Source organism: Echiichthys vipera, assembly GCF_963691815.1.
Source record: "Echiichthys vipera genome assembly, chromosome: 20".
Classification (NCBI taxonomy): domain Eukaryota; kingdom Metazoa; phylum Chordata; class Actinopteri; order Perciformes; family Trachinidae; genus Echiichthys; species Echiichthys vipera.
This window is the reverse complement of record NC_139845.1, coordinates 251,826-276,825: the sequence shown is the minus strand read 5'-3', so window position 1 is coordinate 276,825 and position 25,000 is coordinate 251,826. Positions and strand designations below refer to the sequence as shown.

The 25,000-nt window shown below is 37.9% G+C and overlaps 3 protein-coding genes across 3 annotated transcripts in view; 1 reads left to right on the top strand and 2 right to left on the bottom strand.

Moving 5' to 3' along the window:
* Positions 1–308, top strand: part of lta4h (leukotriene A4 hydrolase) — a 13,653-nt gene extending 13,345 nt beyond the window's left edge. Inside the window, exon 18 of the mRNA XM_083934785.1 lies at positions 123–308. Coding sequence (XP_083790911.1) covers positions 123–261 — 139 coding nt within the window. The 3' untranslated portion in view covers positions 262–308. The remainder of the gene's footprint in view (positions 1–122) is intronic.
* Positions 1–25,000, bottom strand: part of irf5 (interferon regulatory factor 5) — a 183,451-nt gene that overhangs the window by 126,451 nt on the left and 32,000 nt on the right. The window lies entirely within an intron of this gene.
* mical3b (microtubule associated monooxygenase, calponin and LIM domain containing 3b) overlaps positions 17,385–25,000 on the bottom strand; it is a gene marked incomplete at its 5' end in the record, with an annotated part of 42,448 nt that continues 34,832 nt past the window's right edge. Inside the window, 7 exons of the mRNA XM_083935040.1 lie at positions 17,385–17,657; positions 17,784–17,857; positions 18,056–18,167; positions 19,382–19,432; positions 20,531–20,624; positions 21,616–21,870; positions 22,315–22,365. Coding sequence (XP_083791166.1) covers positions 17,488–17,657; positions 17,784–17,857; positions 18,056–18,167; positions 19,382–19,432; positions 20,531–20,624; positions 21,616–21,870; positions 22,315–22,365 — 807 coding nt within the window. The 3' untranslated portion in view covers positions 17,385–17,487. The remainder of the gene's footprint in view (positions 17,658–17,783; positions 17,858–18,055; positions 18,168–19,381; positions 19,433–20,530; positions 20,625–21,615; positions 21,871–22,314; positions 22,366–25,000) is intronic.

The following is a 25,000-nucleotide window of genomic DNA, read 5'->3' as shown; positions in this document are numbered from 1 at the left end:
ACCCCAGACCCTCTGACCCCTGACCCCCAGACCCTCTGACCCCTGACCCCCTGACCCCCTCACGTCTTCACTCTCGGGACTCGCTGCAGCTCTTTGACCCGTTTCCTGTCGTTCGTCCACAGAGAAATCTACAACTTTGATAAATATCGTGATGAAGCCGTTCGCGTGTTCCTGGCTCACAGAGCGGCGATGCACCCGGTCACCGCGGGGCTGACCGCCAAGGACCTGAAGCTGGACGCCGCCAACTCCACGAGTCTCTGACGACTTTGTCTTTTTTTCTCAGGGCAAAGAAAATAAAACACGTCTGAAGGAAAAAGACTCTTTTTTTTTTTTATTGTGAAATTTTATCATAAAAACCTGTTTGTCTTAAAAAACATCGTAAAAACTTCAGTTTATCGTAAAAACCTCAGTTTGTCTTAAAAAACATCGTAAAAACTTCAGTTTATCGTAAAAACCTCAGTTTGTCGTAAAAACATCGTAAAAACTTCATAAAAACCTCAGTTTGCCTTAAAAACTTCGTAAAAACTTCATAAAAACCTCAGTTTGTCTAAAAAACATCGTAAAAACTTCATAAAAATCTCAGTTTGTCTAAAAAACATCGTAAAAACTTCATAAAAACCTCAGTTTGTCTAAAAAACATCGTAAAAACTTCATAAAAACCTCAGTTTGTCTAAAAAACATCGTAAAAACTTCATAAAAACCTCAGTTTGCCTTAAAAACATCGTAAAAACTTCATAAAAACCTCAGTTTGCCTTAAAAACATCGTAAAAACTTCATAAAAACCTCAGTTTGCCTTAAAAACATCGTAAAAACATCGTAAAAACTTCATAAAAACCTCAGTTTGTCTTAAAAACATCGTAAAAACTTTGTAAAAACTTCATAAAAACCTCAGTTTGCCTTAAAAACTTAGTAAAAACTTCATAAAAACCTCAGTTTGCCTTAAAAACATCGTAAAAACATCGTAAAAACTTCATAAAAACCTCAGTTTGTCTTAAAAACATCGTAAAAACTTTGTAAAAACTTCATAAAAACCTCAGTTTGTCTTAAAAACATCGTAAAAACTTCATAAAAACCTCAGTTTGCCTTAAAAACATCGTAAAAACTTTGTAAAAACTTCATAAAAACCTCAGTTTGCCTTAAAAACTTCGTAAAAACTTCATAAAAACCTCAGTTTGCCTTAAAAACATCGTAAAAACTTCATAAAAACCTCAGTTTGTCTTAAAAACATCGTAAAAACTTCGTAAAAACTTCATAAAAACCTCAGTTTGCCTTAAAAACATCGTAAAAACTTCGTAAAAACTTCATAAAAACCTCAGTTTGCCTTAAAAACATCGTAAAAACATCGTAAAAACCTCAGTTTGTCTAAAAAACATCGTAAAAACTTCATAAAAACCTCAGTTTGCCTTAAAAACATCGTAAAAACTTCGTAAAAACTTCATAAAAACCTCAATTTGCCTTAAAACATCGTAAAAACTTCGTAAAAACTTCATAAAAACCTCAGTTTGCCTTAAAAACATCGTAAAAACTTCGTAAAAACTTCATAAAAACCTCAGTTTGCCTTAAAAACATCGTAAAAACTTCATAAAAACCTCAGTTTGCCTTAAAAACATCGTAAAAACATCGTAAAAACTTCATAAATACCTGAGTTTGTCTTAAAAACATCGTAAAAACTTCGTAAAAACTTCATAAAAACCTCAGTTTGCCTTAAAAACATCGTAAAAACTTCATAAAAACCTCAGTTTGTCTTAAAAACATCGTAAAAACTTCGTAAAAACTTTATAAAAACCTCAGTTTGCCTTAAAAACATCGTAAAAACTTCATAAAAACTTCATAAAAACTTCATAAAAACCTCAGTTTGCCTTAAAAACATCGTAAAAACTTTGTAAAAACTTCATAAAAACCTCAGTTTGCCTTAAAAACATCGTAAAAACTTCATAAAAACCTCAGTTTGCCTTAAAAACATCGTAAAAACTTCGTAAAAACTTCATAAAAACCTCAGTTTGCCTTAAAAACATCGTAAAAACATCGTAAAAACTTCATAAAAACCTCAGTTTGCCTTAAAAACATCATAAAAACTTCATAAAAACTTCATAAAAACCTCAGTTTGCCTTAAAAACATCGTAAAAACTTCGTAAAAACTTCATAAAAACCTCAGTTTGCCTTAAAAACATCGTAAAAACTTAATAAAAACTTCATAAAAACCTCAGTTTGCCTTAAAAACATCGTAAAAACTTCGTAAAAACTTCATAAAAACCTCAATTTGCCTTAAAACATCGTAAAAACTTCGTAAAAACTTCATAAAAACCTCAGTTTGCCTTAAAAACATCGTAAAAACTTCGTAAAAACTTCATAAAAACCTCAGTTTGCCTTAAAAACATCGTAAAAACTTCATAAAAACCTCAGTTTGCCTTAAAAACATCGTAAAAACTTCATAAATACCTGAGTTTGTCTTAAAAACATCGTAAAAACTTCATAATTACCTGAGTTTGTCTTAAAAACATCGTAAAAACTTCGTAAAAACTTCATAAAAACCTCAGTTTGCCTTAAAAACATCGTAAAAACTTCGTAAAAACTTTATAAAAACCTCAGTTTGCCTTAAAAACATCGTAAAAACTTCGTAAAAACATCGTAAAAACTTCATAAAAACCTCAGTTTGTCTTAAAAACATCGTAAAAACTTCGTAAAAACTTTATAAAAACCTCAGTTTGCCTTAAAAACATCGTAAAAACTTCGTAAAAACATCGTAAAAACTTCATCAAAACCTCAGTTTGCCTTAAAAACATCATAAAAACTTCATAAAAACTTCATAAAAACCTCAGTTTGCCTTAAAAACATCGTAAAAACTTTGTAAAAACTTCATAAAAACCTCAGTTTGTCTTAAAAACATCGTAAAAACTTCGTAAAAACTTCATAAAAACCTCAGTTTGCCTTAAAAACATCGTAAAAACTTCATAAAAACCTCAGTTTGCCTTAAAAAATCGTAAAAACTTCGTAAAAACTTCATAAAAACCTCATTTTGCCTTAAAAACATCGTAAAAACTTCGTAAAAACTTCATAAAAACCTCAGTTTGCCTTAAAAACATCGTAAAAACATCGTAAAAACCTCAGTTTGTCTTAAAAACATCGTAAAAACTTCGTAAAAACTTCATAAAAACCTCAGTTTGTCTTAAAAACATCGTAAAAACTTCGTAAAAACTTTATAAAAACCTCAGTTTGCCTTAAAAACATCGTAAAAACATCGTAAAAACTTCATAAATACCTGAGTTTGTCTTAAAAACATCGTAAAAACTTCATAAATACCTGAGTTTGTCTTAAAAACATCGTAAAAACTTAATAAAAACTTCATAAAAACCTCAGTTTGCCTTAAAAACATCGTAAAAACTTCATAAAAACCTCAGTTTACCTTAAAAACATCGTAAAAACTTCGTAAAAACTTCATAAAAATCTCAGTTTGCCTTAAAAACTTCGTAAAAACTTCGTAAAAACTTCATAAAAACCTCAGTTTGTCTAAAAAACTTCGTAAAAACTTCGTAAAAACTTTATAAAAACCTCAGTTTGCCTTAAAAACTTCGTAAAAACTTCGTAAAAACTTTATAAAAACCTCAGTTTGTCTTAAAAACTTCGTAAAAACTTCGTAAAAACTTCATAAAAACCTCAGTTTGCCTTAAAAACTTCGTAAAAACTTCATAAAAACCTCAGTTTGCCTAAAAAACATCGTAAAAACTTCGTGAAAACTTCATAAAAACCTCAGTTTGTCTTAAAAACATCGTAAAAACTTCGTAAAAACTTCATAAAAACCTCAGTTTGTCTTAAAAACTTCGTAAAAACTTCATAAAAACCTCAGTTTGCCTTAAAAACATCGTAAAAACTTCATAAAAACCTCAGTTTGTCTTAAAAACATCGTAAAAACTTCGTAAAAACTTCATAAAAACCTCAGTTTGCCTTAAAAACATCGTAAAAACTTCATAAAAACTTCATAAAAACTTCATAAAAACCTCAGTTTGCCTTAAAAACATCGTAAAAACTTTGTAAAAACTTCATAAAAACCTCAGTTTGCCTTAAAAACATCGTAAAAACTTCATAAAAACCTCAGTTTGCCTTAAAAACATCGTAAAAACTTCGTAAAAACTTCATAAAAACCTCAGTTTGCCTTAAAAACATCGTAAAAACATCGTAAAAACTTCATAAAAACCTCAGTTTGCCTTAAAAACATCATAAAAACTTCATAAAAACTTCATAAAAACCTCAGTTTGCCTTAAAAACATCGTAAAAACTTCGTAAAAACTTCATAAAAACCTCAGTTTGCCTTAAAAACATCGTAAAAACTTAATAAAAACTTCATAAAAACCTCAGTTTGCCTTAAAAACATCGTAAAAACTTCGTAAAAACTTCATAAAAACCTCAATTTGCCTTAAAACATCGTAAAAACTTCGTAAAAACTTCATAAAAACCTCAGTTTGCCTTAAAAACATCGTAAAAACTTCGTAAAAACTTCATAAAAACCTCAGTTTGCCTTAAAAACATCGTAAAAACTTCATAAAAACCTCAGTTTGCCTTAAAAACATCGTAAAAACTTCATAAATACCTGAGTTTGTCTTAAAAACATCGTAAAAACTTCATAATTACCTGAGTTTGTCTTAAAAACATCGTAAAAACTTCGTAAAAACTTCATAAAAACCTCAGTTTGCCTTAAAAACATCGTAAAAACTTCGTAAAAACTTTATAAAAACCTCAGTTTGCCTTAAAAACATCGTAAAAACTTCGTAAAAACATCGTAAAAACTTCATAAAAACCTCAGTTTGTCTTAAAAACATCGTAAAAACTTCGTAAAAACTTTATAAAAACCTCAGTTTGCCTTAAAAACATCGTAAAAACTTCGTAAAAACATCGTAAAAACTTCATCAAAACCTCAGTTTGCCTTAAAACATCGTAAAAACTTCATAAAAACCTCAGTTTGTCTTAAAAACATCATAAAAACTTCATAAAAACTTCATAAAAACCTCAGTTTGCCTTAAAAACATCGTAAAAACTTTGTAAAAACTTCATAAAAACCTCAGTTTGTCTTAAAAACATCGTAAAAACATCGTAAAAACTTCATAAAAACCTCAGTTTGTCTTAAAAACATCGTAAAAACATCGTAAAAACTTCATAAAAACCTCAGTTTGCCTTAAAAACATCGTAAAAACTTCATAAAAACCTCAGTTTGTCTTAAAAACATCGTAAAAACTTCGTAAAAACTTCATAAAAACCTCAGTTTGTCTTAAAAACATCGTAAAAACTTCGTAAAAACTTTATAAAAACCTCAGTTTGCCTTAAAAACATCGTAAAAACATCGTAAAAACTTCATAAATACCTGAGTTTGTCTTAAAAACATCGTAAAAACTTCATAAATACCTGAGTTTGTCTTAAAAACATCGTAAAAACTTAATAAAAACTTCATAAAAACCTCAGTTTGCCTTAAAACATCGTAAAAACTTCATAAAAACCTCAGTTTGCCTTAAAAACATCGTAAAAACTTCATAAAAACCTCAGTTTGCCTTAAAAACATCGTAAAAACTTCGTAAAAACTTCATAAAAATCTCAGTTTGCCTTAAAAACTTCGTAAAAACTTCGTAAAAACTTCATAAAAACCTCAGTTTGTCTAAAAAACTTCGTAAAAACTTCGTAAAAACTTTATAAAAACCTCAGTTTGCCTTAAAAACTTCGTAAAAACTTCGTAAAAACTTTATAAAAACCTCAGTTTGTCTTAAAAACTTCGTAAAAACTTCATAAAAACCTCAGTTTGCCTTAAAAACTTCGTAAAAACTTCATAAAAACCTCAGTTTGCCTAAAAAACATCGTAAAAACTTTGTGAAAACTTCATAAAAACCTCAGTTTGTCTTAAAAACATCGTAAAAACTTCGTAAAAACTTCATAAAAACCTCAGTTTGTCTTAAAAACTTCGTAAAAACTTCATAAAAACCTCAGTTTGCCTTAAAAACATCGTAAAAACTTCATAAAAACCTCAGTTTGCCTTAAAAACATCGTAAAAACTTCATAAAAACCTCAGTTTGTCTTAAAAACATCGTAAAAACTTCGTAAAAACTTCATAAAAACCTCAGTTTGCCTTAAAAACATCGTAAAAACTTCGTAAAAACATCGTAAAAACTTCATCAAAACCTCAGTTTGCCTTAAAAACATCATAAAAACTTCGTAAAAACTTCATAAAAACCTCAGTTTGTCTTAAAAACATCGTAAAAACTTCGTAAAAACTTCATAAAAACCTCAGTTTGCCTTAAAAACATCGTAAAAACTTCATAAAAACCTCATTTTGCCTTAAAAACATCGTAAAAACTTCATAAAAACCTCAGTTTGTCTTAAAAACATCGTAAAAACTTCGTAAAAACTTCATAAAAACCTCAGTTTGTCTTAAAAACATCGTAAAAACTTCGTAAAAACTTCATAAAAACCTCAGTTTGTCTTAAAAACATCGTAAAAACATCGTAAAAACTTCATAAAAACCTCAGTTTGCCTTAAAAACATCGTAAAAACATCGTAAAAACTTCATAAAAACCTCAGTTTGTCTTAAAAACATCGTAAAAACATCGTAAAAACATCTCAAAAACTTCATAAAAAACTCAGTTTGCCTTAAAAACATCGTAAAAACTTCATAAAAACCTCATTTTTAAAAACATCGTAAAAACTTCGTAAAAACTTCATAAAAACCTCATTTTGCCTTAAAAACATCGTAAAAACTTCGTAAAAACTTCATAAAAACCTCAGTTTGTCTTAAAAACATCGTAAAAACATCGTAAAAACCTCAGTTTGCCTTAAAAACATCGTAAAAACATCGTAAAAACCTCAGTTTGCCTTAAAAACATCGTAAAAACTTCATAAAAACCTCAGTTTGTCTTAAAAACATTGTAAAAACTTCGTAAAAACTTCATAAAAACCTCAGTTTGCCTTAAAACATCGTAAAAACTTCGTAAAAACTTTATAAAAACCTCAATTTGCCTTAAAAACTTCGTAAAAACTTCATAAAAACCTCAGTTTGTCTTAAAAACTTCGTAAAAACTTCATAAAAACCTCAGTTTGCCTTAAAAACATCGTAAAAACATCGTAAAAACTTCATAAAAACCTCAGTTTGTCTTAAAAACATCGTAAAAACATCGTAAAAACTTCATAAAAACCTCAGTTTGCCTTAAAAACATCGTAAAAACTTCATAAAAACCTCAGTTTGTCTTAAAAACATCGTAAAAACTTCGTAAAAACTTCATAAAAACCTCAGTTTGTCTTAAAAACATCGTAAAAACTTCGTAAAAACTTCATAAAAACTTCATAAAAACCTCAGTTTGCCTTAAAACATCGTAAAAACTTCGTAAAAACTTTATAAAAACCTCAATTTGCCTTAAAAACTTCGTAAAAACTTCATAAAAACTTCATAAAAACCTCAGTTTGTCTTAAAAACATCGTAAAAACATCGTAAAAACTTCGTAAAAACTTCATAAAAACCTCAGTTTGCCTTAAAAACATCGTAAAAACATCGTAAAAACTTCGTAAAAACTTCATAAAAACCTCAGTTTGCCTTAAAAACATCGTAAAAACTTCATAAAAACCTCAGTTTGCCTTAAAAACATCGTAAAAACTTCATAAAAACCTCAGTTTGCCTTAAAAACATCGTAAAAACTTCGTAAAAACTTCATAAAAACCTGTTGTCTTTAAAACATTGTAAAAACTTCGTAAAAACTTCATAAAAACCTCAGTTTGTCTAAAAAACATCGTAAAAACTTCATAAAAACCTCAGTTTGTCTTTAAAACATCGTAAAAACTTCGTAAAAACTTCATAAAAACCTCAGTTTGTCTTAAAAACATCGTAAAAACTTCGTAAAAACTTCATAAAAACCTCAGTTTGCCTTAAAAACATCGTAAAAACTTCATAAAAACCTCAGTTTGTCTTAAAAACATCGTAAAAACTTCGTAAAAACTTTATAAAAACCTCAGTTTGCCTTAAAAACATCGTAAAAACTTCGTAAAAACATCGTAAAAACTTCATCAAAACCTCAGTTTGCCTTAAAAACATCATAAAAACTTCATAAAAACTTCATAAAAACCTCAGTTTGCCTTAAAAACATCGTAAAAACTTTGTAAAAACTTCATAAAAACCTCAGTTTGTCTTAAAAACATCGTAAAAACATCGTAAAAACTTCATAAAAACCTCAGTTTGTCTTAAAAACATCGTAAAAACATCGTAAAAACTTCATAAAAACCTCAGTTTGTCTTAAAAACATCGTAAAAACTTCGTAAAAACTTCATAAAAACCTCAGTTTGTCTTAAAAACATCGTAAAAACTTCGTAAAAACTTTATAAAAACCTCAGTTTGCCTTAAAAACATCGTAAAAACATCGTAAAAACTTCATAAATACCTGAGTTTGTCTTAAAAACATCGTAAAAACTTCATAAATACCTGAGTTTGTCTTAAAAACATCGTAAAAACTTAATAAAAACTTCATAAAAACCTCAGTTTGCCTTAAAACATCGTAAAAACTTCATAAAAACCTCAGTTTGCCTTAAAAACATCGTAAAAACTTCATAAAAACCTCAGTTTGCCTTAAAAACATCGTAAAAACTTCGTAAAAACTTCATAAAAATCTCAGTTTGCCTTAAAAACTTCGTAAAAACTTCGTAAAAACTTCATAAAAACCTCAGTTTGTCTAAAAAACTTCGTAAAAACTTCGTAAAAACTTTATAAAAACCTCAGTTTGCCTTAAAAACTTCGTAAAAACTACGTAAAAACTTTATAAAAACCTCAGTTTGTCTTAAAAACTTCGTAAAAACTTCGTAAAAACTTCATAAAAACCTCAGTTTGCCTTAAAAACTTCGTAAAAACTTCATAAAAACCTCAGTTTGCCTAAAAAACATCGTAAAAACTTTGTGAAAACTTCATAAAAACCTCAGTTTGTCTTAAAAACATCGTAAAAACTTCGTAAAAACTTCATAAAAACCTCAGTTTGTCTTAAAAACTTCGTAAAAACTTCATAAAAACCTCAGTTTGCCTTAAAAACATCGTAAAAACTTCATAAAAACCTCAGTTTGCCTTAAAAACATCGTAAAAACTTCATAAAAACCTCAGTTTGTCTTAAAAACATCGTAAAAACTTCGTAAAAACTTCATAAAAACCTCAGTTTGCCTTAAAAACATCGTAAAAACTTCGTAAAAACATCGTAAAAACTTCATCAAAACCTCAGTTTGCCTTAAAAACATCATAAAAACTTCGTAAAAACTTCATAAAAACCTCAGTTTGTCTTAAAAACATCGTAAAAACTTCGTAAAAACTTCATAAAAACCTCAGTTTGCCTTAAAAACATCGTAAAAACTTCATAAAAACCTCAGTTTGCCTTAAAAAATCGTAAAAACATCGTAAAAACTTCATAAAAACCTCAGTTTGCCTTAAAAACATCGTAAAAACTTCGTAAAAACTTCATAAAAACCTCAGTTTGTCTTAAAAACATCATAAAAACTTCATAAAAACCTCAGTTTGTCTTAAAAACATCATAAAAACTTCATAAAAACCTCATTTTGCCTTAAAAACATCGTAAAAACTTCATAAAAACCTCAGTTTGTCTTAAAAACATCGTAAAAACATCGTAAAAACTTCATAAAAACCTCAGTTTGCCTTAAAAACATCGTAAAAACATCGTAAAAACTTCATAAAAACCTCAGTTTGTCTTAAAAACATCGTAAAAACATCGTAAAAACATCGTAAAAACTTCATAAAAAACTCAGTTTGCCTTAAAAACATCGTAAAAACTTCATAAAAACCTCATTTTTAAAAACATCGTAAAAACTTCGTAAAAACTTCATAAAAACCTCATTTTGCCTTAAAAACATCGTAAAAACTTCGTAAAAACTTCATAAAAACCTCAGTTTGTCTTAAAAACATCGTAAAAACATCGTAAAAACCTCAGTTTGCCTTAAAAACATCGTAAAAACATCGTAAAAACCTCAGTTTGCCTTAAAAACATCGTAAAAACTTCATAAAAACCTCAGTTTGTCTTAAAAACATTGTAAAAACTTCGTAAAAACTTCATAAAAACCTCAGTTTGCCTTAAAACATCGTAAAAACTTCGTAAAAACTTTATAAAAACCTCAATTTGCCTTAAAAACTTCGTAAAAACTTCATAAAAACCTCAGTTTGTCTTAAAAACTTCGTAAAAACTTCATAAAAACCTCAGTTTGCCTTAAAAACATCGTAAAAACATCGTAAAAACTTCATAAAAACCTCAGTTTGTCTTAAAAACATCGTAAAAACATCGTAAAAACTTCATAAAAACCTCAGTTTGCCTTAAAAACATCGTAAAAACTTCATAAAAACCTCAGTTTGTCTTAAAAACATCGTAAAAACTTCGTAAAAACTTCATAAAAACCTCAGTTTGTCTTAAAAACATCGTAAAAACTTCGTAAAAACTTCATAAAAACTTCATAAAAACCTCAGTTTGCCTTAAAACATCGTAAAAACTTCGTAAAAACTTTATAAAAACCTCAATTTGCCTTAAAAACTTCGTAAAAACTTCATAAAAACTTCATAAAAACCTCAGTTTGTCTTAAAAACATCGTAAAAACATCGTAAAAACTTCGTAAAAACTTCATAAAAACCTCAGTTTGCCTTAAAAACATCGTAAAAACATCGTAAAAACTTCGTAAAAACTTCATAAAAACCTCAGTTTGCCTTAAAAACATCGTAAAAACTTCATAAAAACCTCAGTTTGCCTTAAAAACATCGTAAAAACTTCATAAAAACCTCAGTTTGCCTTAAAAACATCGTAAAAACTTCGTAAAAACTTCATAAAAACCTGTTGTCTTTAAAACATTGTAAAAACTTCGTAAAAACTTCATAAAAACCTCAGTTTGTCTAAAAAACATCGTAAAAACTTCATAAAAACCTCAGTTTGTCTTTAAAACATCGTAAAAACTTCGTAAAAACTTCATAAAAACCTCAGTTTGTCTAAAAAACATCGTAAAAACTTCATAAAAACCTCAGTTTGTCTTTAAAACATCGTAAAAACTTCGTAAAAACTTCATAAAAACCTCAGTTTGTCTTTAAAACATCGTAAAAACTTTGTAAAAACTTCATAAAAACCTCAGTTTGCCTTAAAAACATCGTAAAAACATCGTAAAAACTTCATAAAAACCTCAGTTTGCCTTAAAAACATCGTAAAAACATCGTAAAAACTTCATAAAAACCTCAGTTTGTCTAAAAAACATCGTAAAAACTTCATAAAAACCTCAGTTTGTCTTAAAAACATCGTAAAAACTTCATAAAAACCTCAGTTTGTCTTAAAAACATCGTAAAAACATCGTAAAAACTTCATAAAAACCTCAGTTTGCCTTAAAACATCGTAAAAACTTCGTAAAAACTTCATAAAAACCTCAGTTTGTCTTAAAAACATCGTAAAAACATCGTAAAAACTTCATAAAAACCTCAGTTTGTCTTAAAAACATCGTAAAAACATCGTAAAAACTTCGTAAAAACTTCATAAAAACCTCAGTTTGCCTTAAAAACATCGTAAAAACATCGTAAAAACTTCGTAAAAACTTCGTAAAAACTTCATAAAAACCTCAGTTTGCCTTAAAAACATTGTAAAAACTTCGTGAAAACATCGTAAAAACATCGTAAAACTTCATAAAAACCTCAGGTTGCCTTAAAAACATTGTAAAAACATCGTAAAACTTCATAAAAACCTCAGTTTGCCTTAAAAACTTCGTAAAAACTTCATAAAAACCTCAGTTTGCCTTAAAAACATTGTAAAAACATCGTAAAAACTTCACAAAAACCTGTTTGTCTTAAAAACATCGTAAAAACATCGTAAAAACATCGTAAAAACTTCATAAAAACCTCAGTTTGCCTTAAAAAAAATCGTAAAAACATCGTAAAAACATCATAAAAACCTCAGTTTGCCTTAAAAACATCGTAAAACTTCATAAAAACTCAGTTTGCCTTAAAACTTCGTAAAAACTTCATAAAAACCTCAGTTTGTCTTAAAAACATCGTAAAAACATCGTAAAACTTCATAAAACCTCAGTTTGCCTTAAAAACATTGTAAAAACTTCGTAAAAACATCGTAAAAACATCGTAAAACTTCATAAAAACCTCAGGTTGCCTTAAAAACATCGTAAAAACATCGTAAAAACGTCATAAAAACCTCAGTTTGCCTTAAAAACATTGTAAAAACATCGTAAAAACATCGTAAAAACGTCATAAAAACCTCAGTTTGCCTTAAAAACATTGTAAAAACATCGTAAAAACATCGTAAAACTTCAGAAAACCTCAGTTTGCCTTAAAAACACCGTAAAAACATCGTAAAAACTTCGTAAAAACTTCATAAAAAACTCAGTTTGCCTTAAAAACATCGTAAAAACTTCATAAAAACCTCATTTTGCCTTAAAAACATCGTAAAAACTTCGTAAAAACTTCATAAAAACCTCAGTTTGTCTTAAAAACATCGTAAAAACATCGTAAAAACATCGTAAAAACATCGTAAATAATAATAAAACATTAAAACAATAAAACTCTTTCATCAGTTTGTTTCTTTAATAAACAGAAAATAAGAAAAACGTGAAGTTTGGCACAAAAACAACAAAACAACAAAAACAACAAAAACAACAAAATAACAAAAACAATAAAAACAACAAAAACAACAAAAACAACAAAAACAACAAAATAACAACAACAATTATTACAATAAACAAACAAAACAACAATAAATCTGAACATCAGTAAATATTAAACATCAGTTACTTTAGTTACTTTAGTTACTTTAGTTACTTTACTTTAGTTACTTTAGTTACTTTACTTTAGTTACTTTACTTTAGTTACTTTACTTTAGTTACTTAAGTTACTTTAGTTACTTAAGTTACTTTAGTTGCTTTAGTTACTTTACTTTAGTTACTTTAGTTACTTTACTTTAGTTACTTTAGTTACTTTAGTTACTTTACTTTAGTTACTTTAGTTACTTTAGTTACTTTACTTTAGTTACTTTAGTTACTTTAGTTACTTTAGTTACTTTAGTTACTTTACTTTAGTTACTTTAGTTACTTTAGTTACTTTAGTTACTTTACTTTAGTTACTTTAGTTACTTTAGTTACTTTAGTTACTTTACTTTAGTTACTTTAGTTACTTTACTTTAGTTACTTTACTTTAGTTACTTTAGTTACTTTACTGTAGTTACTTTAGTTACTTTAGTTACTTTAGTTACTTTACTTTAGTTACTGTAGTTACTTTAGTTACTTTAGTTACTTTAGTTACTTTAGTTTAGTTACTTTAGTTACTTTACTTTAGTTACTTTAGTTACTTTAGTTACTTTAGTTAGTTTACTTTAGTTACTTTAGTTACTTTACTTTACTTACTTTAGTTACTTTAGTTACTTTAGTTACTTTACTTTAGTTACTTTAGTTACTTTACTTTAGTTACTTTAGTTACTTTAGTTACTTTAGTTACTTTACTTTAGTTACTTTACTTTAGTTACTTTAGTTACTTTACTTTAGTTACTTTAGTTACTTTACTTTAGTTACTTTAGTTACTTTAGTTACTTTAGTTACTTTACTTTAGTTACTTTAGTTACTTTACTTTAGTTACTTTAGTTACTTTAGTTACTTTAGTTACTTTACTTTAGTTACTTTACTTTAGTTACTTTAGTTACTTTACTTAAGTTACTTTAGTTACTTTACTTTAGTTACTTTAGTTACTTTAGTTACTTTAGTTACTTTACTTTAGTTACTTTAGTTACTTTACTTTAGTTACTTTAGTTACTTTACTTTAGTTACTTTAGTTACTTTAGTTACTTTAGTTACTTTACTTTAGTTACTTTAGTTACTTTAGTTACTTTACTTTAGTTACTTTAGTTACTTTAGTTACTTTAGTTTAGTTACTTTACTTTAGTTACTTTAGTTACTTTAGTTACTTTACTTTAGTTACTTTACTTTAGTTACTTTAGTTACTTTACTTTAGTTACTTTAGTTACTTTAGTTACTTTAGTTACTTTACTTTAGTTACTTTAGTTACTTTACTTTAGTTACTTTAGTTTAGTTACTTTAGTTACTTTAGTTTAGTTACTTTAGTTACTTTAGTTACTTAAGTTACTTTAGTTACTTTAGTTACTTTAGTTTAGTTACTTTAGTTACTTTAGTTACTTTAGTTACTTTAGTAACTTTAGTTACTTTAGTTTAGTTACTTAAGTTACTTTAGTTACTTTAGTTACTTTACTTTAGTTACTTTAGTTACTTTAGTTAGTTTAGTTACTTTACTTTAGTTACTTTAGTTACTTTACTTTAGTTACTTTAGTTACTTTAGTTACTTAAGTTACTTTAGTTACTTTAGTTACTTTACTTTAGTTACTTTAGTTTAGTTACTTTAGTTACTTTAGTTTAGTTACTTAAGTTACTTTAGTTACTTTAGTTACTTTAGTTACTTTAGTTACTTTAGTTACTTTAGTTACTTTACTTTAGTTACTTTAGTTACTTTACTTTAGTTACTTTAGCTACTTTAGTTAGTTTAGTTACTTTACTTTAGTTACTTTAGTTACTTTACTTGAGTTACTTTAGTTACTTTACTTTAGTTACTTTAGTTACTTTAGTTACTTTACTTTAGTTACTTTACTTTAGTTACTTTAGTTACTTTACTTTAGTTACTTTAGTTACTTTAGTTACTTAAGTTACTTTACTTTAGTTACTTTAGTTACTTTAGTTACTTAAGTTACTTTACTTTAGTTACTTTACTTACTTTACTTTAGTTACTTTAGTTACTTTAGTTACTTTAGTTACTTTACTTAAGTTACTTTAGTTACTTTAGTTACTTTAGTTTAGTTACTTTAGTTACTTTACTTTAGTTACTTTAGTTACTTTAGTTACTTTACTTTAGTTACTTTACTTTAGTTACTTTAGTTACTTTACTTTAGTTACTTTAGTTACTTTAGTTACTTTACTTTAGTTACTTTAGTTACTTTAGTTACTTTAGTTTAGTTACTTTAGTTACTTTAGTTACTTTAGTTACTTTAGTTACTTTACTTTAGTTACTTTACTTTAGTTACTTTAGTTACTTTACTTTAGTTACTTTAGTTACTTTAGTTACTTTACTTTAGTTACTTTAGTTACTTTAGTTACTTTAGTTTAGTTACTTTATTTACTTTAGTTACTTTAGTAACTTTAGTTACTTTACTTTAGTTACTTTACTTTAGTTACTTTACTTTAGTTACTTTACTTTAGTTACTTTACTTTAGTTACTTTAGTTACTTTAGTAACTTTAGTTACTTTACTTAAGTTACTTTAGTTACTTTACTTTAGTTACTTTAGTTACTTTAGTTACTTTACTTTAGTTACTTTAGTTACTTTACTTTAGTTACTTTACTTTAGTTACTTTAGTTACTTTAGTTTAGTTACTTTAGTTACTTTAGTTACTTTACTTTTGTTACTTTAGTTACTTTACTTTAGTTACTTTAGTTACTTTACTTTAGTTACTTTAGTTACTTTAGTTACTTTACTTTAGTTACTTTACTTTAGTTACTTTAGTTACTTTACTTTAGTTACTTTAGTTACTTTAGTTACTTTAGTTACTTAAGTTACTTTACTTTAGTTACTTTAGTTACTTTAGTTACTTTACTTTAGGTACTTTAGTTACTTTAGTTACTTTACTTTAGTTACTTTAGTTACTTTAGTTACTTTAGTTACTTTACTTTAGTTACTTTAGTTACTTTAGTTACTTTAGTTACTTTACTTTAGTTACTTTAGTTACTTTAGTTACTTTAGTTACTTTACTTTAGTTACTTTAGTTACTTTAGTTACTTTACTCTAGTTACTTAAGTTACTTTACTTTAGTTACTTTAGTTACTTTAGTTACTTTACTTTAGTTACTTTAGTTACTTTACTTTAGTTACTTTAGTTACTTTAGTTACTTTACTTTAGTTACTTTACTTAAGTTACTTTAGTTACTTTAGTTACTTTACTTTAGTTACTTTAGTTACTTTAGTTACTTTACTTTAGTTACTTTAGTTACTTTAGTTACTTTACTTTAGTTACTTTAGTTACTTTAGTTACTTTACTTTAGTTACTTTAGTTTAGTTACTTTACTTTAGTTACTTTAGTAACTTTAGTTACTTTACTTTAGTTACTTTAGTTACTTTAGTTACTTTACTTTAGTTACTTTAGTTACTTTAGTTACTTTTGTTACTTTACTTTAGTTACTTTAGTTACTTTAGTTACTTTAGTTACTTTAGTTACTTTAGTTACTTTAGTTACTTTACTTTAGTTACTTTAGTTACTTTAGTTACTTTACTTTAGTTACTTTAGTTACTTTAGTTACTTTAGTTACTTTACTTTAGTTACTTTAGTTACTTTAGTTACTTTAGTTACTTTAGTTACTTTAGTTACTTTAGTTACTTTAGTTACTTTACTTTAGTTACTTTAGTAACTTTAGTTACTTTACTTTAGTTTAGTTACTTTACTTTAGTTACTTTAGTCACTTTAGTTACTTTAGTAACTTTAGTTACTTTACTTTAGTTACTTTAGTTACTGGACTCTGGACCCTGGACCCTGGACTCTGGACTCTGGACCCTGGACTCTGGACCCTGGACTCTGGACTCTGGACCCTGGACTCTGGACTCTGGACCCTGGACCCTGGACCCTGGACTCTGGACTCTGGACCCTGGACTCTGGACCCTGGACTCTGGACCCTGGACTCTGGACCCTGGACCCTGGACCCTGGACTCTGGACTCTGGACTCTGGACCCTGGACCCTGGACTCTGGACTCTGGACCCTGGACTCTGGACCCTGGACTCTGGACTCTGGACTCTGGACCCTGGACTCTGGACCCTGGACTCTGGACTCTGGACTCTGGACCCTGGACTCTGGACCCTGGACTCTGGACCCTGGACCCTGGACCCTGGACTCTGGACCCTGGACTCTGGACTCTGGACTCTGGACCCCGGTTGGACTCTCATACGATACGATGGTCATTATGACATCACAGCAGACCGGTCCAGACCAGTTGGGGTCCTGCAGAAACCCTTCCAGGTCCAGGTCCAGGTCCAGGTCCAGGTTCAGGTTCAGGTCCTGGTTCAGGTCCAGGTTCAGGTCCAGGTTCAGGTTCAGGTCCAGGTTCAGGTCCAGGTCCAGGTAAAGGTCCAGGTTGAGGTCCAGGTCCAGGTTCAGGTCCAGGTTCAGGTCCAGGTCCAGGTCCAGGGTCAGGTCCAGGTCCAGGTCCAGGTCCAGGTCCAGGTTCAGGTCCAGGTCCAGGTCCAGGTCCAGGTTCAGGTCCAGGTCCAGGTCCAGGTTCAGGTCCAGGTCCAGGTCCAGGTCCGGGTTCGGGTCCAGGTCCAGGTTCAGGTTCAGGTCCAGGTCCAGGTTCGGGTCCAGGTTCAGGTCCAGGTCCAGGTCCAGGTTCAGGTCCAGGTTCAGGTTCGGGTCCAGGTCCAGGTCCAGGTCCAGGTCCAGGTCCAGGTCCAGGTCCGGGTCCTGGTTCAGGTCCAGCTGAGACCCATGAGCTGCTCCAGGTCCTGGTCTTCCTGGCGCTGCCTCAGTCTCTGTTCCTCCAGCAGAGCCACCAGAGAGTCCCTCTGCTCCACCACCTCCAGCATCTCCTCCAGGATCAGCCGCTCCTCCAGCAGCTCCGGCTCCCCCTTCAGGTGGTCTGGAACACAATCAGGGTTACTCAGGACCAGGACCAGGACCAGGACCAGGACCAGGACCAGGACCAGGACCAGGACCCCCCCCCCCCCCCTGAACCCCTGTGCTGCGGGTGTGTGTGTGCGGTTACCGTCCACAGCCATCCGCTCCCTCAGCTCCTGCTGCAGCCGACTCTGCCGGTCCTCCAGCTCCAGCTCCCGGGCACTGAAACACACCAGAGACCAGGGTCTGAGACCAGGATCCAGGAGGTCCGGGTCCAGGAGGTCCTGAACCAGGAGGTCCTGGTCCAGGAGGTCCCGGTCCAGGAGGTCCTGACCCAGGTGGACCTGGTCCAGGAGGTCCTGGTCCAGGGGGTCCTGAAGGACCTGGTCCTGCTGCTGGACTTGAGGCTCAGTTACTCACAAGATCACGAGTTCAGATTCGTATCGGACCAGAGAGTTCTTCTGCTGGACCAGCTGGAACCAGAGCTGCATCAGACCCGGGGGGTCCAGAGAGACAGACAGGTGGTCCAGACCTGCAGGGACAGAGAGACAGACAGGTGACCCAGAGAGACAGACAGGTGGTCCAGAGAGACAGACAGGTGGTCCAGAGAGACAGACAGGTGACACAGAGAGACAGACAGGTGGTCCAGAGAGACAGACAGGTGACCCAGAGAGACAGACAGGTGGTCCAGAGAGACAGACAGGTGGTCCAGACCTGCAGAGACAGAGAGACAGACAGGTGACCCAGAGAGACAGACAGGTGCCCCAGAGAGACAGACAGGTGGTCCAGAGAGACAGACAGGTGATCCAGAGAGACAGACAGGTGACACAGAGAGACAGACAGGTGGTCCAGAGAGACAGACAGGTGACCCAGAGAGACAGACAGGTGGTCCAGAGAGACAGACAGGTGGTCCAGAGAGACAGACAGGTGACCCAGAGAGACAGACAGGTGACCCAGAGAGACAGACAGGTGATCCAGTCCTGCAGAGACAGAGAGACAGACAGGTGGTCCAGAGAGACAGACAGGTGCCCCAGAGAGACAGACAGGTGATCCAGTCCTGCAGAGACAGAGAGACAGACAGGTGGTCCAGTCCTGCAGAGACAGAGAGACAGACAGGTGGTCCAGTCCTGCAGAGACAGAGAGACAGACAGGTGGTCCAGAGAGACAGACAGGTGACACAGAGAGACAGACAGGTGGTCCAGAGAGACAGACAGGTGGTCCAGACCTGCAGAGACAGAGAGACAGACAGGTGACCCAGAGAGACAGACAGGTGCCCCAGAGAGACAGACAGGTGATCCAGAGAGACAGACAGGTGACCCAGAGAGACAGACAGGTGACACAGAGAGACAGACAGGTGACCCAGAGAGACAGACAGGTGACCCAGAGAGACAGACAGGTGACCCAGAGAGACAGACAGGTGACACAGAGAGACAGACAGGTGACCCAGAGAGACAGACAGGTGACACAGAGAGACAGACAGGTGACCCAGAGAGACAGACAGGTGACCCAGAGAGACAGACAGGTGACCCAGAGAGACAGACAGGTGACACAGAGAGACAGACAGGTGACCCAGAGAGACAGACAGGTGACCCAGAGAGACAGACAGGTGACCCAGAGAGACAGACAGGTGACCCAGAGAGACAGACAGGTGACCCAGAGAGACAGACAGACAGGTGACCCAGAGAGACAGACAGGTGGTCCAGAGAGACAGACAGGTGACCCAGAGAGACAGACAGGTGAACTAACCCTCCAGGTGAAGATCGAGGTCGTGGTCGTCGGTGGAGTCGCCCCAATAATCTGAAACACAGGTGAGATTAAAACAGATTATCCTGTAATCCAGGACCCGTCCCCTCATGGGGGTCCAGGACCCGTCCCCTCATGGTGGTTCAGGTCTGAGTCCCTGTGACCCTGAGGGCTGTGGTCTGGACCCGTCCCCTCATGGTGGTTCAGGTCTGAGTCCCTGTGACCCTGAGGGCTGTGGTCTGGACCCGTCCCCTCATGGGGGTCCAGGTCTGAGTCCCTGTGACCCTGAGGGCTGTGGTCTGGACCCGTCCCCTCATGGTGGTTCAGGTCTGAGTCCCTGTGACCCTGAGGGCTGTGGTCTGGACCCTGGTGCTCCTGGTCTCCCATGGCAGAGTGGTCTCAGGCGAGGGGCCGGACTAAGAACGCCTCACAAAGACTCTACGGACGAACCAGGAACCAGACCCGGTCCAGACCCGGGCAGCAGAGGCTCTGGGGACGTGGAGCGTCTCCTCTCTGTGGGGGAAGGAGCCGGAGCTTGTGAGGGAGGTGGAGCTCCCAGTTAGATCTGGGGGGGCTCACCTCCACACACAGTCTGGATCTGGACCCGTGCTCCTGGATAGGGGCTGGACCCTGGTCTTCTCTGGAGGGGCCCAGGGTGTGAGGGGCCGGGCGGGTGTGGGGAGACTCTCAAACCCCCGGCTGAGCGCCGCGGTGTTGGAGTTGACCCCGGTGGACCAGAGGGTGGCCTCCTTACGCCTGCGGGTGGTGGGGGGGGACTCTGACTGTTGCTGGTGCAGATGCAGCGAACAGCAGTTCAGAGTCTGGGGCCTTCTTGGAGACCCTGAATGGAGTCCTGCATGGGTGTGTGTGTGTGTGTGTGTGTGTGTGTGTCCCTGTGGTGTGTGTGTCCCTGTGGTGTGTGTGTGTGTGTGTGTGTGTGTGTGTGTGTGTGTGTGTGTGTGTGTGTGTGTGTGTGTCTGTGGTGTGTGTGTGTGTGTGTGTGTGTGTGTGTGTGTGTGTGTGTGTGTGTGTGTGTGTGTGTGTGTGTGTGTGTGTGTGTGTGTCTGTGGTGTGTGTGTGTGTGTGTGTGTGTGTGTGTGTGTGTGTGTGTGTGTGTGTCTCTGTGGTGTGTGTGTGTGTGTGTGTGTGTACCTGCTTCTCCTCTCAGTCTCTTCTCCACCTTCACTCCTTTCTCCTCCAGTCGTCTTTGTTTCTCCTCCAGCTGCTGCAACTGAATCTGGATCAGCTGCAACACACAGACACAGCCCTCAGGACCAGGTCTGTCTCTGCCCTCAGGACCAGGTCTGTCCCTGCCTCAGGACCAGGTCTGTCTCTGCCTCAGGACCAGGTCTGTCTCTGCCCTCAGGACCTGGTCTCTGCCCTCAGGACCAGGTCTGCCCTCAGGACCAGGTCTGTCTCTGCCCTCAGGACCAGGTCTGTCTCTGCCCTCAGGACCTGGTCTGTCTCTGCCCTCAGGACCTGGTCTGTCTCTGCCCTCAGGACCTGGTCTGTCTCTGCCCTCAGGACCAGGTCTGTCTCTGCCCTCAGGACCAGGTCTGTCTCTGTCCTCAGGACCTGGTCTGCCCTCAGGACCTGGTCTGTCCCTGCCCTCAGGAACAGGTCTGTCTCTGCCCTCAGGACCAGGTCTGTCTCTGCCCTCAGGACCAGGTCTGCCCTCAGGACCAGGTCTGTCTCTGCCCTCAGGACCAGGTCTGTCTCTGCCCTCAGGACCAGGTCTCCAACATGGTCTCTAACCCTGACGGTCTCCGTTGTCAGGTGGACCTGGTCTCTAACCGTGCTGGTCTGGGCCCTGAGGTGGACCTGGTCTCTAACCCTGCTGGTCTGGGCCCTGAGGTGGACCTGGTCTCTAACCGTGCTGGTCTTGAACCCTGAGGTGGACCTGGTCTCTAACCCTGCTGGTCTGGGCCCTGAGGTGGACCTGGTCTCTAACCCTGCTGGTCTTGAACCCTGAGATGGACCTGGTCTCTAACCCTGCTGGTCCCGGCCCTGAGGTGGACCTGGTCTCTAACCCTGCTGGTCTTGAACCCTGAGGTGGACCTGGTCTCTAACCCTGCTGGTCTGGGCCCTGAGGTGGACCTGGTCTTGAACCCTGAGGTGGACCTGGTCTCTAACCCTGCTGGTCTTGAACCCTGAGGTGGACCTGGTCTCTAACCCTGCTGGTCTGGGCCCTGAGGTGGACCTGGTCTGGGCCCTGAGGTGGACCTGGTCTGTCTCACCTGGGCCTTGTGGAGTCTCTTCAGCTGCTCTTGTTTGCCCTTCCTTCTGGCCGCCCTCTGAACCCGGCGGGTGATCTTGGCGTCCAGGTCCTGGTCCTGGTCCTGGTCCTCCTCCCGCCCCCTTTGGAACAGGGTCTCCTTCAGGCTCAGACTGGACGGCTCCTGGGGCTCCAGCAGGACGCCCACCAGCTCCGTGGGACACGAGGACCGGCCGTCAGAGTCCTGCAGGGGGACCCGGTCCTTCACAGCGCGTCTCTGAAACAACACACACACCAGCGTTAGGACACCACAGGATCAGGGCCCCCCACAGGATCAGGGCCCCCCACAGGATCAGGGCCCCCCACAGGATCAGGGCCCCCCACAGGATCAGGGCCCCCCAGAGGATCAGGGCCCCCCACAGGATCAGGGCCCCCCGGAGGATCAGGGCCCCCCACAGGATCAGGGCCCCCCACAGGATCAGGGCCCCCCACAGGATCAGGGCCCCCCACAGGATCAGGGCCCCCCACAGGATCAGGGCCCCCCGGAGGATCAGGGCCCCCCACAGGATCAGGGCCCCCCACAGGATCAGGGCCCCCCACAGGATCAGGGCCCCCCACAGGATCAGGGCCCCCCACAGGATCAGGGCCCCCCGGAGGATCAGGGCCCCCCACAGGATCAGGGCCCCCCGTAGACCGCACTGATGAGGACTCGGGTCCGTACCTTGATGGCGTACGATCGTTTGAAGGCGAGAGCGTGAGGAACGTACGGCGCCTGAGAGACAGGAAACACACAGAGACACGAGGTCAGACCAGACCAGACCAGACCAGACCAGACCAGACCAGACCAGTCCAGACCAGACCAGACCAGACCAGTCCAGACCAGACCAGACCAGACCAGACCAGACCAGACCAGTCCAGACCAGACCAGACCAGACCAGACCAGTCCAGTCCAGTCCAGTCCAGGCCAGACCAGACCAGACCAGACCAGACCAGACCAGACCAGACCAGACCAGACCAGACCAGTCCAGTCCAGTCCAGACCAGACCAGACCAGACCAGACCAGACCAGACCAGTCCAGTCCAGTCCAGTCCAGTCCAGTCCAGTCCAGACCAGACCAGACCAGACCAGACCAGACCAGACCAGACCAGTCCAGTCCAGGCCAGGCCAGACCAGACCAGACCAGACCAGACCAGACCAGACCAGACCAGTCCAGTCCAGTCCAGACCAGACCAGACCAGACCAGTCCAGTCCAGTCCAGACCAGACCAGACCAGTCCAGTCCAGACCAGACCAGACCAGACCAGTCCAGACCAGACCAGACCAGTCCAGTCCAGTCCAGTCCAGACCAGTCCAGACCAGACCAGACCAGACCAGACCAGACCAGGACAGAACCAGACCAGACCAGACCAGACCAGACCAGACCAGATCAGACCAGTCCAGACCAGACCAGACCAGACCAGTCCAGACCAGTCCAGACCAGACCAGACCAGACCAGACCAGACCAGACCAGACCAGTCCAGACCAGACCAGACCAGACCAGACCAGATCAGACCAGTCCAGACCAGACCAGACCAGACCAGACCAGATCAGACCAGACCAGACCAGACCAGTCCAGACCAGTCCAGACCAGACCAGTCCAGACCAGACCAGACCACCCCAGTCCAGACCAGTCCAGACCAGACCAGTCCAGTCCAGACCAGACCAGACCAGACCAGACCAGACCAGACCAGACCAGACCAGTCCAGACCAGTCCAGACCAGACCAGACCAGACCAGACCAGACCAGACCAGTCCAGACCAGGACAGAACCAGACCAGACCAGACCAGACCAGACCAGACCAGACCAGATCAGACCAGTCCAGTCCAGACCAGACCAGACCAGACCAGACCAGACCAGACCAGACCAGTCCAGACCAGACCAGACCAGTCCAGTCCAGACCAGACCAGACCAGTCCAGACCAGACCAGACCAGTCCAGTCCAGTCCAGACCAGACCAGACCAGACCAGACCAGACCAGACCAGGACAGAACCAGACCAGACCAGACCAGACCAGACCAGACCAGACCAGATCAGACCAGTCCAGACCAGACCAGACCAGACCAGACCAGACCAGTCCAGACCAGACCAGTCCAGACCAGACCAGACCAGACCAGACCAGACCAGACCAGACCAGACCAGTCCAGACCAGACCAGACCAGACCAGACCAGACCAGACCAGATCAGACCAGTCCAGACCAGACCAGACCAGACCAGACCAGATCAGACCAGTCCAGACCAGACCAGACCAGACCAGACCAGTCCAGACCAGTCCAGACCAGACCAGACCAGACCAGACCAGACCAGTCCAGACCAGGACAGAACCAGACCAGACCAGACCAGACCAGACCAGACCAGACCAGATCAGACCAGTCCAGTCCAGACCAGACCAGTCCAGACCAGACCAGTCCAGACCAGACCAGACCAGGACTGATCTGGTCTGCTCCCACTGTGCCTCCCATGCACAGTGGGAGCTCTCACCTGGGACGGAGGCACAACAACAACAACAACAACAACAACAACAACAACAACAACAACAACAACAACAACAACAACACTGTTACCTCCTGTTCCTCCTCTTTGATCGTGACTCTCTGGATTTCTGACGTCAGGTCGGACAAATCCAGACGCAGCTACAACGGAGAACAAGATCCAGTCGTTAGTCTGAGCCCGAACACACAGAGAACAGGATCCAGTCGTTAGTCTGAGCCCGAACACACACAGAACAAGATCCAGTCGTTAGTCTGAGCCCGAACACACAGAGAACAGGATCCAGTCATTAGTCTGAGCCCGAACACACAGAGAACAGGATCCAGTCATTAGTCTGAGCCCGAACACACAGAGAACAGGATCCAGTCATTAGTCTGAGCCCGAACACACAGAGAACAGGATCCAGTCATTAGTCTGAGCCCAAACACACACAGAGAACAGGATCCAGTCATTAGTCTGAGCCCGAACACACACAGAGAACAAGATCCAGTCATTAGTCTGAGCCCGAACACACAGAGAACAGGATCCAGTCATTAGTCTGAGCCCGGACACACAGAGAACAAGATCCAGTCGTTAGTCTGAGCCCGAACACACAGAGAACAGGATCCAGTCATTAGTCTGAGCCCGAACACACAGAGAGCAGGGTCCAGTCGTTAGTCTGAGCCCGAACACACACAGAACAAGATCCAGTCGTTAGTCTGAGCCCGAACACACAGAGAACAGGATCCAGTCATTAGTCTGAGCCCGAACACACAGAGAACAGGATCCAGTCATTAGTCTGAGCCCGAACACACAGAGAACAGGATCCAGTCATTAGTCTGAGCCCAAACACACACAGAGAACAGGATCCAGTCATTAGTCTGAGCCCGAACACACACAGAGA